Below are 15,025 nucleotides of genomic sequence, written 5' to 3'. Positions count from 1 at the left end.
TTTTATTTTTATTATGTAAATAAGTATAGCTCATCATTTGGATTGCTTAAAAAAATTGTCAATCTAATGGCGCTTTCTTGGTGGTCAAATCAAGAAGATATTCGATTGGGCAATGCTCCTTTTTTTCAAATAATTTGATTGAGCTCTCTTGTATTTACTTTTATTTGTTTTTTAGCAATTCAAGAGCTTTGTATTGACTTCATTGGACTTTTTGTAGGAGATCGACCTCCCGCTCCTTAAATATCTATTTTAACTTTAATAAAATTCAGGACAAAATAAATTGGATTGTAGGAAGATTTTTTAAACCCAATTTATAAAAGTGATAAGCGTCCCTTATCATACTAGAACTGTATATGTTTATTTTTTTATAGTATAAGCTTGTTATATATATTTTTTAACAACATTACAAAAACAGAACGTGCTTCTCACATACTCAAATAACACATGATATTTTTATAGGTTGTGTTAAAAAATTTATAAGTAAAAATTATTATTTAGGAGCCCATATGCCTCTACACGGTAGAAAATTGCAAAAGTTTTTCAATTAATAAGAGAGGAGAAATGCTATTTAACATTTTCAAGTGTATATCTTTCAATATTATTATTTCTGTGGGACATTAATGTTCACTTATTTTATTTTGTTATTTTTAAAAATAAAAATAAAGAACAAAAGAATAAAGAAAATGCTAAAAAAATGGGAAATAAAAAGAGAAACACGAATAAAATAGAAAATGAAAAAATAAATAAATAAAGGAGGGTGAAAGCACACAAAGGTGGAGCAGTAGTTCTTCTCATTATTTCTCATGATGATGATGATGACGACACCTCACTGATTCCCAAGAAAGCCCCCATCGATCACTTCAGCCTGTTAAGAAACCCTAAATTTACAGCTAGACAAAACTCCGGAAGCAAAGAGAAATTTCGGTCACGTCTCTCTCTCTCTCTCTCCCTCTCTCTCTTCACATTCTTCCCAACCAAGACCAAAGCCCTAAATCCCAAGGCCAAAAACCCTATATAGATTTGGTTAAAGATCGCTAAATTTTGAAAGGGGTTATGGAAAGGGAGGAGAAGAAGAAGCAGCAACGTTGTTCTTCGGAGGATGGGAGTTGCGAGAGCAGCGATTACACGTCGGAGGACGAAGGCACGGAGGACTACAGGCGTGGAGGGTACCACGCGGTGCGAGTCGGCGATACGTTCAAGAGCGGTCGCTATGTCGTCCAGAGCAAGCTTGGCTGGGGCCATTTCTCCACCGTCTGGCTCGCTTGGGACACCCGCTTTTCGGTAACTCTCTCTCTCTCTCTCTCTCTCTCTCTGCTTTTTTTGGGTGATCTTCGTGATTGATTGAATGTAGCCTGTGAATGAAAAGCAGTGAACTTTGATAGTTGAATGCGACTTGGTGTGGGTTTGTAAGATTGTGATTTTTGAGAATAGTAGTGTTTAATTGATCTTGTTCGTTTCTGGGTTTGTGTTATATTTGGTTGCCGAGAGAAAATTTTAAGAGAAAAGGTGAACTTCTAAATTCTGAAAAATGTATCATGTTTTGAGACCCAAAAAATGCTATTGTTTTGTTAGTAACTGAATGAATGGATTTTTTCTTTCCTGTTTGTTTTATGTTAATTTGCGAATTGGGGCAGCGATATGTAGCTCTGAAAGTGCAAAAGAGTGCCCAACATTACACTGAGGCGGCCATGGATGAGATAACCATCCTGCAGCAAATTGCTGAAGGTGACCCAGATGATAAAAAGTGTGTAGTGAAGCTTTTGGATCATTTCAAGCATTCGGGTCCCAATGGGCAGCATGTTTGTATGGTTTTTGAGTACTTAGGAGATAATCTTTTGACCCTTATAAAATATAGTGAATACCGGGGTATGCCCATTCATAGGGTGAAGGAGATTTGTTTTCATATTTTGGCGGGGTTGGATTACTTGCATAGACAACTCTCTATCATACACACTGATTTGAAGCCAGAAAATATATTGCTAATGTCAATGATAGACCCTTCTAAGGATCCCAGAAAGTCAGGTGCTTCACTCATTCTTCCAAATAGTAAGGATAAGTCTGCATTGGAGTCTGCAGTTGGGAAGGACATCAAGACATTAAATGGGGATTTGACTAAGAACCAGAAGAAAAAGATTCGAAGAAAGGCTAAGCGAGCGGCTCAGGGTTGTGCGGACAAGGAAGTTTCTGTGGAAGCGGATGCAGATCCAGAATCATCTAGTGCTGTGGAGTCTTCTCCTAGTGCGAAATTGAATGTGGGTTCTGTAGAAGACCATCCTAATAGTTCTGCCGGGACAAATAGATTGTCAGATGCTGATGGAACAAAGGGCACTGGGCTAGGAAATCAGGCTAGTAAGAGAGGAAACCGCTCCAATAGGCAGAAGCTGTTGGCATCAGTTGAACTCAAGTGCAAGTTGGTCGATTTTGGGAATGCATGTTGGACGTACAAACAGTTCACGAACGACATTCAGACAAGACAGTATAGGTGTCCAGAGGTGATCCTTGGATCTAAATATTCTACTTCAGCCGATCTTTGGTCCTTTGCTTGCATTTGTTTTGAACTTGCAACTGGTGATGTACTCTTTGATCCTCATAGTGGCGACAACTTTGATAGGGATGAGGTATGTATGTTATTCAATTATTTACTTTTTTTCTTTTTTTTTTGCAACATGTTATATGGACTGCATCCCTATTTTTTTCTTATGCTTTTTGCTTTTGTGCCATGTATATGTTAATTTCATCTCTGCTCCCCTGCCCCCGCCTCTTTCTCAATATTTTTTGCCATTGTTTTGAGTACTAATGGAATGGTCAATAATGAAATGAGTAGGAGTTATGCAATTTGCACAATCCTCTAATTGCTGCTGTATTTGTAAATTATACTTCTAGAAGATAGGGGTTGTAGGTCCTGTGTAAGATTCTAGCATTATTTTTGTTCTCCACGCGATTAGTGAGTTCGCAAGTAAGAAAACATAACAAATATCTTCCCCACTTAAAGATTCTAGCATTATTTGGCGGAGTAAGGCCCCCTTTAAAGTGACTTTCTTTGCTTGGTCAACCGCTTTAGGTAAGATCCTCACTTTGGATAACTTAAGAAAGAGGCAGATTATTATGATAGATTGGTATTGCGTTTGTAAGAAGAGTGGGGAACCGCTGATCACCTTTTACTTCATTGCGAGATAGGTAGTGCCTTATGGAACTCTATCTTCGGTTTCTTTGGTTTAGCATGGGTCATACCCCATCGAGTAATAAATCTCTTCGCTTGTTGGAGAGGGCAGTATGATAGTCTTTAAAGTGAAACTGATTGGAAAATGATCCTGCCTTGCTTGATGTGGTATATTTGGAGAGAAAAAAACGATCGAGAACAATGGTGAATGCCTTTTTCTTCAATACCCTATTTCAATGTATGGTTGTCTATTAGCGTTTGCATATTTCTAGTTTTCATTTTTTTTTCCTTTTCTGGTTAAGTATTTTTCTTGTATACTTCTTGTGTACTTGGGGTTGTCCTTTGCGTTTTAATGAAGTTCGTTTACTTTTATAAAAAAAGAATATTAAAATTATTATTTTCTGAAAAAATAGTTCAGCCAAGATTTTCAAATATAGAAAACAGGCTGATAGTGTCGAATAACATAATATTGCAAGTGATTTTATCATGTGGTTTTGCTGGACAAGAATGCTAGTAATATTGCAATAATGCATTTGCAACATGTCGCTAACCATAATAGCAATTTGTCAATACAAACAAAATCCTACACAATCAGTGTCAACACTGATGAAGTAGACTTTAACCAAGTTTTCCATGCTATATTATGTATACAGACACTTTCATGATCTCTTAGATTCAGAACTCACACAACTTATTCTCAATCTTGACCAGTTCCACGGACATGTCATAACATTTCTCTCATGCTAGATAATAGAATTCTTGATTTCTTGGTAGCTCATTATAGTCACATATGTAACTTTAATTTACTATTCTATTCTGTTTATGTATGCTACAGCTGCCATGCACATGAGCAAGAATATCTAGCAGTTTGAATGCCAAATACTATTACTCTTATAAACCTACAAGTATATGATAGATATTAAAGAAGAAGAAAAAAAAACTTACCGATTCCTAGAACATGGGAATGTTGGTTTAGTTGCTCATAGTCATCCTCGCACTATTTTCAATGTAATGAAGAGTGAAGGAAAGTTAAGTGGGTGAGGGAAAATGTTGGGAGGAAAGTACTGTCTTTTGTTTGATTGAGGGGAGAAAAGCGGGGAAGGGAAGGGAAATGGAGAGATCTCCCTTCTGTCTGGGCCCAACCTTTTGTTTCCTCCCATATTGGAAGGACATGAAGAGAGAGAGAGAGAGAGAGAGAGAGAGAGAGAGAGTATCTTGATATTTGATTCTTGTGGGACCCATGATATTTTTCTTTTAAATAACTCAAGGGACGAAACTTTTCCCTTCCTTTTCCTCCCCTGCTTTCAGTCAAACATAGTGTTAGGTTAATGTAATCAATTATTGCTGAACAGTTCTGCAACTGCACCTGGTTACATCCATAACTTTGCCTTTGGCCACAGCTTTGACTATCATTTGCAATGCTGTTGAAGGACATTTCCCAGCCTGTAATGTTTATCTCCATCAACTTTCATGTTGTCTAACCTTTCTTTACATTTAATTCAAATTAATGCTTCAGATTTTAAAACAACCCAGATACTTAAATTTGGAGGACTTTAGCTAACCCTGGTGAATTTGCAAAGAAATGGTCATCCTAGTGTTACCGTTGCCATAATTTTGTAGTGAATTTGATCTAATCTAGATGGAGTAAACTAACTAGTGAATGCAACACAGTTACTAAATCTTAGTGGAATTATTCTGTTGATGCTGTTGCATAGGCTAATTGCTTTACTGCAGGATTTTGGAGCAAATATTGCAAATAAAACAAAAAAGAGACTTTTTCCAACGTTACTCTGTAGCAGCCTTAAATTTCAGAGTTTCAAGTTAGCTGCTTCTTTGACCTATATAATGTAATTGTCACTTCACATGAATCTGTACATAACTAAAATATAGTCCTGAGTCCAGCATATGTTGTATTTTCGAAAATTTAGCAAAGTACTAGGAACATATTTATATTTTCTAATTCAACCAACCCGTGACGAAACTGCTGGTCGCCGGCCACATAATCAGATGTGCCAATTGTTGTAGATGCTGCTGCTAAAGGCTATCCATATTTTGTTAACTTAAAATATATTAGCTCTATATGGTACCATCTGTTGGTAATGCAACCAACTGATGAATATGAATATTATCTTTGTCAATGGTCTTTGAATCAAATGGCATCTCCTCTTCCCATAAAAAAAGGGTGGAGATGCTGCTGACCCAAGCTAAAAGCTATCCATATTTTGTTAACTTAAAAATATATTAGCTCTATATGGTACCATCTGTTGGTAATGCAACCAACTGATGAATATGAATATTACCTTTGTCAATGGTCTTTGAATCAAATGGCATCGCCTCTTCCCATAAAAAAAGGGTGGAGTATGAGGTATTGGGTGCAGTCTAGTATGGGTTTTTGAGTTATATTTAGTATTTACATTTAAAATTGATGAATATAATGTGAACTTAAAAGGAATGTTTGTGTCTTCTTCTTTAGTATTTGTTGTTACATTAAAATCTGAATACATTTGGGGTCCTAATCTCAATGTACTAATTTAAGACAAATTAGGTTTGCAGAATAAAACTCAAGCTGCCAAAGTATTGATCTTAACTGAGATGATATTTCCAAAAGGGGGGGGAACAAAAACTCATTTGATCAAGCACTGAATCTTTAAAGTCCACTAGATTGCATTTCTAGTGGGGGAACATAAACAATCTTTGTTTGCGCTTTTCTAGGATAAACTTAGTTCTCAGAGACCTAATAAAGACAAGTATATTCATAGTCCTTTTTGCTTATCCGTCATGTTCTTAGTCTCTGATATGCATGTATATAATTTAATATCAACAAGATGGATTGTGGAACTACGAATTCCTTCGTCTCTTTAAAACACTAATTATTTCAAATATTTTTCTGGATTGGATTAAAAAGTCCATTTTGACATACAATCATCTTAGCAAGCATCAGTTTGATGATAGAAGAGCAGTTTATTTTCATCATAAATAATTACTTGAAAAAAAAGCAGTATATTCTCTTGCGACAGTGTCCTTTCAGAAACAGGTTTTGAGTATTAAGAGTTTCTCCTTGGCTTGATATTGATCTTATTCATTGCTGACCTGCTGTGCTGTTGCTGCCTTTTTGGATGTATATATGAAGTGCTTCGAAATAATTTTCCATGTCACTGGATTAGAACTTGTGCACGACTTCAAACGTTTTCTTAGCATTAATTTGAAAAGTGCATTAAATTTAGTTTATGTTCTGTATATTTTTCCTTTATATGAAATTCTGTGCTACAATATTCCTGTCACTGTATTCACATGCAAACACTTCTGTATAAAATCTGTAAAAGTTTGTCTAGCGGTCATATTATATTAATGCTGATATAGTCTTATATGAGTGGTCGCATAAGCTGTTCTTCTTCCAATTCCTTGTTTCATTTTAGTTTCCCTTGAGTGGACATTTGCATTACCCTCGAGTATCTTGGTGTTTGACTGCCTGTTTTGATGTTTTACATGGCATGCTTTTTCTTTCTTTCTTTCTTTCTTCTTTTTTTAATAACATGAGATTTGAGTTTCCTTGAAGGAGGATTGATCCGAGTGATTATATGTGCTGTTCTAACTGTTCTTTCTGCCATAGATTCAGGGTTTTCTTAAGTGGTATGGATAAGTGTTCACCTGTAATACAACTTTTTTAGCTTTCAGCATATTTGACAAATATAAACTTTTTGAAAAAAAAATTAATGATCTCAGGATCACTTGGCATTAATGATGGAGCTTCTTGGAATGATGCCACGCAAGGTGAGAAAAGTATCTTTCCCATCATTTACAAAAGCTCACTTCATAAGACACTTGGGCTTAACTTCCCAAATGCCAACAATTTTTTCAGATTGCCTTAGGTGGCCGCTATTCCCGGGATTTCTTCAACAGATATGGCGATTTAAGGCACATCCGTCGGTTGCGTTTCTGGCCGCTGAACAAGGTTCTTGTAGAGAAGTACGAGTTCAGCGAGCAAGATGCAAATGACATGACTGATTTCCTGATTCAAATCCTTGATTTTGTCCCTGAGAAACGGCCCACTGCAGCTCAGTGCCTCCTTCATCCATGGATCAATGCAGGACCTCGCCTCTTGGAGCCATCTATTCCTTCTAATGAAAACCATGCAGCGGAAAGTGTCGTTTCTGAGAAAAAGAAGAGGGAGAAGGATGAAAGGGAAGCAATGGAGGTTGGTATGGGGAACATTGCCATCAACTCAGATTGTAAACAAGTCAAAGATAAACCTTCTAAGGTAGCCTCTGGTAGTTCATCTAGGTAGAACCGTGGCACACGTTTCTTATTAAACCTGCCTTGTCATCATTATCATCTTCGGCATAATTTTGTTAGATAGCCGCTGGCATTCATGAGAGACACGATTGCTTGCTTCTCTTGTTTTCGTTTGAGTATTTGTTTTGTGAATGGGCGTGGGGTGGATAGCATTTGGTTCTAATATCTCTAAGAAGCTTGAGCGAAGCAACAGCTGAAACAAAGTAGATTCTCTGATTCTGAGAAGATGCTCTTTCCATCGCATTTAGTCGCATACAACGGGACGTGTGGCATTTGTTACGACTGACTTGTTCATGAACATTGTTTATTTGAACAATTTCAATTTGACCCATGTACTGGATCCAGATTCTATTGAAAGTGTATTGATACTTTACCAAATCTTATATCTTTTCCTGAGCATATTTGAGGTGGGTTTTCCATTTTCTTTGGATCTTTTAGACTTCATGCATAATTTAGCCAAATCTGCATTATGAGCTCGCTTATGTTGTATAAGATGTTCTCAGTTTTATGATGGTCGGGTTGGGCTAGTGGGACTAGCATCTTTTCAGATTGAATTCCAGTTGAAACTAAGAACGGTTGGAATGTGTTGAGTTCCAACTAGAACTGGATCAAAGCCAAACCCATTTGAGGTAAGGTCTTTTCCTTTTTAATGATCAAAATGTCATGTCATAAAGCATGCTGTTCCAAAACAATCATTAATTATTTGTTTAAGAGCGTATGGGTCAGGTTTTATACATTTAAATTATTACAGACGTCGATTTCTCTGATTTCCAATAAGGTTAAGAAAACGACGTAGTTGCTGAGTGGGAAGTAAACCTTTAAACTTCCTACCAGTCTTCCTTCGTCCTCGATATTCATCACTAGAAGAATCACAACCTTCTTTGCTGTTGTTTGGGGGTCCTTCTCTCCCCACCCATGTGTGCTTTGCTTTTGTTTGTAATGGAATCTTGCCTCTGACTAGAAAAAAACAAATAAATAAATAAAGAAGACTGGTTCGTTGTTGAAGATTTCTGTTCTGGATTATCCCAAGTCTATATAGGGCCAAGACACAAGGATCAAGGACAACAACATATGATTAAAAGCGTGATTGTTTCAACATAAAATATTTTCGGAAGAATTAATTGAAAAAACTTTCTGCAATTTTTTTTTTTTTTTTTTTTTTTGGGCTTTTGATTTACAATTTAATAGTCATCCTGAAATTATTTTTCGTTGTTTGGTATGAACTGAAAATTATTGATATTTTTATTTACAATTAATAATTTTTTATTCACTATGAGACATTACATAGAAAGTCGAAATTTTTTTACCGTCTATAAATGCTTTTAGACAAAGATTTGGTGTTTTAACGTGTTCTTCTGGCTTTGCTCTCTACAGGACCTGTTTCCTTCAACTTTTTCAGAAATAAAATGTGAAAGGAGAAGAAACCAAATCGAACTGTCCATCTTAGGACCTCCATGTGAGTTGTGGGAGTGGGTGTTTGTCGTCTCAATCAATCTAAACCGCCCATGTGCGAGCGGAAGAAAACAAAAAGCACAAAAGCTAACATAAGAGAACAAAACAGATGTCATTTTTATCAGCATGAGAATAGTATGTTGGAATGAGATTTAAATTATTTAATGGTATATAGTTTTTCTATTTAAACGTAATTATAGTAGCACTTTGGCTTGCTCGCTGAAAAGTATAGAATATTTTCTCAAGTTTGATTGAGTCATAATTTGGAAACAGGATTCTCTTCCGTTCAAATAAACTGGATAATATCCAATTAGTTATAGTAGTAGATGTGTATTTTTGTCTTTTTACTTTTTGAGGGAACAAAAATATTCATATACTATAATTAACTGGCGAGGGAATCCTAATTCCATAATTTGACCTAATCAAATTAAAATATTAATAAGACTCGAGACGTCTAATACCGAAAAATATATCTCTCAACTGAGAGATATAAGTTTGAAAGAGTGGAAGGAGAACTTCAAATATTCTACTTTGGGAGATGGACAAATATTTGATAAAAGGAACCAAATAATTAACAAAGAAAGATATGCCAATTAAAGAATCAAATGCATTTATTTGAAAAATAGAAGCATGATGGTAGATAGAGGTGTCAGCCAGTAGCTAACACTCAAAGCAACCAGCTGCCTAATCCACACAATCATACAAAGCTGCCATTTATTGTTCCATGAGAAATTTTAATATATATTTATTTATTAGGGAGGAAATGTTGGTCAACTAGGTATTGGCCATGACTCCCCCAATGGTCTTCAACCCATTTTCCTTGCCATTTTCTTCATAGAACTTCTATTTTGGTTACATGCTCCAATCGTTGCTAGATATCACTGACTGCTACAGAACCCTAAAAATCCCATGAACTCATGGTTGCGTATCATTTCCAGGCTAGTCTCAATACCAACGACCCCTGAGAGTTTTTTTTAACAAGAAAAAAACCAAAACATACTAATTAGCCAAAATAATCAAATATACAATTTAAAAAGTCAAATTACAATTTTACCAAACGCTTATCTGCGTTCTTAAAAATCATACATTTAAAAACGTACGTTTTGAAATCGCAATTTCAAATAGACATTAACTACGCTTTTAAAAATAGCGATTTCATTAACTTTTTTTTTTTTTTTTTTTTTATTTGAAATTGGTATTTATGAAACTGCTAAACCGAAGGGACCAAGATTTTAGATAATCCAGAGGTGGTTTTAGGTTAAAGAGAATTGTTGTACCCATTGTGATAGCGCTAGCAAAGATGACACCAGAGAGAATGAATACAATAAGAGATGCCCTCTTAAGAATTGTGATCATTTTTCTTATAAGGAACTGCCCCCAGAAGCCAGCACAAACAGACACCAACGTCAGGTATACAGCTGCAAAAAGTTAAAGGAAAAAAAAAAAAAAAAAAACATTACAGAGATGGAACACAAAAAAATAATAGCAGAAATATTTCAGATGTTGAGAGGTATATATATACCGTAGGGAATAGGGAACCTCTTGAGCAGGTAGAATTCCACTACGGATAAGGACGACGAGAACATCATCACAAATGTTGCTGTCGCACTCGCAACCTGCGAATAAAAACAAAAGTTAAAAGTTTGTCAAATTTTCTTGCTGCTTCATCATTACTACTTTATCAAAATTATGAGACTGTAAGAAAATATTACCACAAATAGTAGTGATATTCCGCCAACCGACTTGTTTAGTAAGCACGTTGGTGTTAAAATATTATAAAATATTATTTTTTTTAATATTTAAATATTATTTTAATAATATTTTAATACCAACATACTTACTATTTAAACACGTTGATTGGCCAAATATCACCAAACGACGTGTTTAGTAAGCACATTGGTATTAAAATATTATAAAATATATATTTTTTTAATGTTTAAATATTATTTTAATAATATTTTAACACCAACGTACTTACTATTCAAGCACGCCGGTAGACCAAATATCACTACTCTACCACAAGCAACAAGATTTCACTAACAACAAAATTTTTAATATGAATAGAGAGAGCGAGGGAGATATTCTTTTAACCATGTGATTTTTATCAAACGAGTACAAACGAACTTTTTAATACTTTTAGGCATCTCAAACGTAATTTCAATTAAACCCTTCTCTCATTTCTTTTAACCATGTGATTTTTATTAAACGAGTACAAACGAACTTTTTAATACTTTTAAGCATCTCAAACGTAATTTCAATTAAACCCTTCTCTCATTTCTTAAAAAAAAAAAACAAAAACAAAAACTAAAAAAAAAAAAAAAAAAACAGAAAATCTCAAAGTATATATTGATATTGAAGATATAATTATTAAACCTGGGGGATGACTCCAATCTCTAGGAGAAGGGGGCCTAGAATGAATCCACCGCCGGAACCAAGAAGGCCCCCGACAGTGCCTCCTAGGATACCACAGAGTGAACAGAAGGCAATGTGGACAGCAGTCCATTCGATGGAAGCCTCGCAAATGCATTCTGTGTTGCCGGTGCTCATCCTCTTCTTCTGTTCTTTGTATAGCTTCACTGATTCATATCCAAACACCCCAAGTGCAATGGGAAACTGACACAGAAGCAACCAAGAGTTGATGAGATTGACCCCACATCAGAAAAAAAAGTCAGGATAGTAGGAGAAATCAAAGGCAAGTGTATGTCACCTGCAGGCAGAACAGCACCCAATACCATGCACTGCAAACCTCTACATCATTCTGCAAAATAAATTTATAACCATAAAGACTCATAATTTTTTACACCAAAACCCGACGAGCTGTTAAGAAAGAGAGTACTTGCCTTGATGATCTGCAAGGCTAGGAAAGCCACCCATACAAGTAGTAGTACAGAAATCATTTTCCACCTAAGGTTGAAACATAATAATTGCTGAAAGATATAGAGCATAAGATCAGTTGGTCTCACCAAAGAGGATTGGGAAACTTCAAAGATGATAAAGTAAACTTTTGCTCACCATTGGAGATTTCTCTTCTCTAGGTATTAACGGTTCATACTGTGTATCAATCAGAACTGAAATTTACAAAAAAAAAAAAAAAAAAAACATTAAGTTTGACTTAAAGCCATTCACAAATAATTCATGAAAAAGAAATAAATACTTTGGCTTCTGTTCTGTATGTGCTGCCTTACGTTCGCCACGAGAGTTAACCACTGTTTCTTGTCGATTGACCATTTCTTTCTGCAATATTTTTTTTTTCCCAACAATCATTACCACAAAAGGAGCCACTTTTGCAAGAAAGAGCACAACAGTATATACTTTACAAATCATAGAAGCTGACCTTCAAAATAGTCTCTTCCTTCCACATCTCGAGTCCCTTGAAAAAGGACCTTGACGAGGTCCCTGATCATAAAAAAGAAAAAAGTCGTCAGCAATAATTTTCTGCAGATGGGAACAGAGCAGTAAAAGAATATTGTTGATTTTAAACAGACCCATGAAGAGGATGATGATGAGAACAGTGATAAGCCAGTATGGGAAGACAACACTAAGCGCCACGCCGATGGTGATCCCAAGCATAAGCATAGGCTGGAAGAGAAGGGCAAGATCGTAGTCTAGGATTGGCACTTCCTTTGTTGGATGTGGAACTCTTATATTGTACCAAACTGATGATACCGATGCCCCCATTATCATACCTGCAACAATTCCATGTTACAAATATAATTCTATAATTATAAAAGTAAAGTAAAATATATCACAAGAATTATACAATTGGTCTTCCCATAAAAAGTGGTACATTTTTTATTTTTTTGGGGGTCAGAAAAGGAAAAATAATTGATTTCTGGGATCAATGGAAAGGCGAAAAGCGGAGAGACCAATCACAGAAATTGAAAGGGACCAATTGGAACAGAAAATGTAAAGGAGCAGGTTTCAGCCGCCTTTTCAGCTATTGTAGTTACCGTATTTGACTAATTAAATTTATTTTACTGAAAGTCATTAATCCATTGAAACACCATATTTGAGAGAGAGAGAGAGAGATGAAAAGGAAGGAAGAAAGAATGTGAGAGCAAAAAATGGAAGGAAGCTTACACTTAGAAAGCGCAGCAGCAGACTTGGTATCAAATCCAACGATCAAAGTAAGCATGGGAACAAAAATGCCTCCCCCTCCCACACCGCCCACAGTTCCACAAGCGGATCCCAGAAATCCAATCAGAGTCACCACAACAAGTCTCCAATTAAACTCTAATTCCTGCATCCAAAAAAGAAAACCCAATAAGCAAATATCATCAATGCCCTCATATATACAATTACAAACGCATATATTCGTATTTTCATGTAAACACGACGAAAGGGAAGAGAATAACAGAGACATACGGGCCAAACAGCATCGGTGCTGGATCCATACGAGGAGGAGTGGAGCAGCGCGGAGTTCGGAGAAGACGGACGTTTGTGGTCTGGATTATAACCGCTAAAGTCGCTGATAAACAGGACAGAGAGAATAGCCACAGAGAAACCAGAAAGGAGATAGAGCACGAATCCCCTTGTCGCCATTGGCGTTACCTCCAAGAACTACCACAACAATTTTCTTTTTCCTGAAACGCCCAGATGCCTGGTTTCACAGATTAAATTATTCAAGAGCCTATACAATCATCAACTGCTATATAAAAAACTGCTGCGTCAGAGAGAGAGAGAGAATGAGAGATAGAGAGAGACACAGAGAGCGAGAGATACTAGGTTGTCGTTTATAGAAAGAAAGAAAATACTAAGCAGGGGGAATTACATGGTGGCTGGCTGGGGATGTTTTTTCTAATATTCTTTCAAAAAATATCTCCCTAATCTCTTAAAAATTAAATTTTTTTAGTTTTATCTCCGAAATTTCAAATGCTTCCGCCCCTGCAAGTAGGAGGTGATTTAACATGCATCGCAAGCACAAGAGGGCAGAGCCAGACCAAAGACCGAAATCAAGTGAGGTTACTAAATACGATAATGTTACACGTGGCATGATAACAGTGGTGGTGTGGATGTTTTACAGATATTTTTTTCTTTTGTTTAAGGAAAAAAAATCAAGCTCACGTTATTCTTAAAATTATTGTAATTCAGGGTATAAATGAGTCAAATGACTCTTAAATATATAACTAATATTACTCTTTTCAAATATGCCATGACATTAATTTCTTACCAAATGTAAAATGGAAATAAATTACTCTTTATTTCAAGTCAATAATTAAGTGAATAAGAGCAAATAAATCGCTTAAAATATTTGTGTCTCTTTTTTTTTTATTTTTTTATTTTATTTTATTATTAATATTTTCATGGTGTCACTGTCAAAGCCACCGGCTAATAACGGTGGATTTGGGGTGGACAAGGCCACCGCGAGGCTCGGTGGAGGCCGCGGCCACCCTCTCCCCTGTTGCCATTGGAGGTGGCCAGGCCACCCTCGATGACCTTGGGGGTGGTCGCACCGCTCCCGGGGCACCTCGAGGGTTCACCCCAAGGTATTCTGAGGGTGGTGCGACCACCCCCAGGTCCTGCCAGGAGGTGGTCGGCTACCCCTTGAATTCTAACTGATTTTCTCTTTCTTTCTTTTTAATAAAAAACAAATTTAAGGGTTAAAATAAACTTTTTGAAAAAAATTTGGTTTTTTTTTTTTTTTTTTAAAGTTGTCAATTCCTTCCTATTTTGAGAGGAATAGCTATTTCTACGTGGAAGTAATTAATGATTCTTACGGCAATAACTATTTCTATGAATATATTCTTACCAAATAAAAGAATGATTATTCCATAGAAATAGTCATTCCATTCTAGGAGTTTATTCTGCAAATCAAATAGACCAACTCTCGTCTTCATAAGATCGTTTGAATTGTTTGCAATTCAAAACCCTAAGGTTTCGTTTGGTTCGTAGAATTAGTATTTTCGCCAGAAAAATTAATAGTTATAATTACTAGGAATAAACAATAGTTGAATAAAATAATTAGTCTTATTCTTTAGTTTGGGAACAATATATGTGTTCAAAAAAAAAACCTAAAATAAAATTTGTTTTTTAAAAAAAAAACACTATTCTATAGGAATGGTTATTCTACTTCCGGAAATAATGCTACACTTACTTCTACTTATTTTCACAAATTTTTCA

The 15,025-nt window shown here is 35.8% G+C and overlaps 2 protein-coding genes across 2 annotated transcripts; one reads left to right on the top strand and one right to left on the bottom strand.

Annotated features, from left to right (window-relative positions):
• The first annotated feature begins 784 nt into the window (after window positions 1-784).
• SRPK4 (ser/arg-rich protein kinase 4) lies at window positions 785-7,880 on the top strand. The gene is made up of 4 exons (XM_059572086.2): window positions 785-1,281; window positions 1,635-2,618; window positions 6,884-6,931; window positions 7,020-7,880. Exons 1-4 carry the CDS (start codon window positions 1,054-1,056, stop codon window positions 7,443-7,445), a joined length of 1,686 nt encoding a protein of 561 aa, XP_059428069.1. The 5' UTR covers window positions 785-1,053; the 3' UTR covers window positions 7,446-7,880.
• A 1,612-nt stretch (window positions 7,881-9,492) lies between these two features.
• Window positions 9,493-13,660, bottom strand: LOC132191838 (Sulfite exporter TauE/SafE family protein). The gene is made up of 12 exons (XM_059606951.2): window positions 13,271-13,660; window positions 12,986-13,145; window positions 12,391-12,591; window positions 12,240-12,301; window positions 12,091-12,139; window positions 11,918-11,973; window positions 11,746-11,832; window positions 11,613-11,663; window positions 11,279-11,518; window positions 10,428-10,521; window positions 10,183-10,323; window positions 9,493-9,866 (listed from the first exon to the last, which is right to left on the bottom strand). Exons 1-12 carry the CDS (start codon window positions 13,445-13,447, stop codon window positions 9,784-9,786), a joined length of 1,401 nt encoding a protein of 466 aa, XP_059462934.2. The 5' UTR covers window positions 13,448-13,660; the 3' UTR covers window positions 9,493-9,783.
• Between the last annotated feature and the right edge of the window lie 1,365 nt (window positions 13,661-15,025).

The sequence above is a fragment of the Corylus avellana genome, chromosome 10 (assembly GCF_965113065.1).
Source record: "Corylus avellana chromosome 10, dhCorAvel1.hap1.2, whole genome shotgun sequence".
Classification (NCBI taxonomy): Eukaryota; Viridiplantae; Streptophyta; class Magnoliopsida; order Fagales; family Betulaceae; genus Corylus; species Corylus avellana.
Note: the sequence above shows the minus strand (reverse complement) of the source record. Positions and strands in the feature narration are given on the sequence as shown.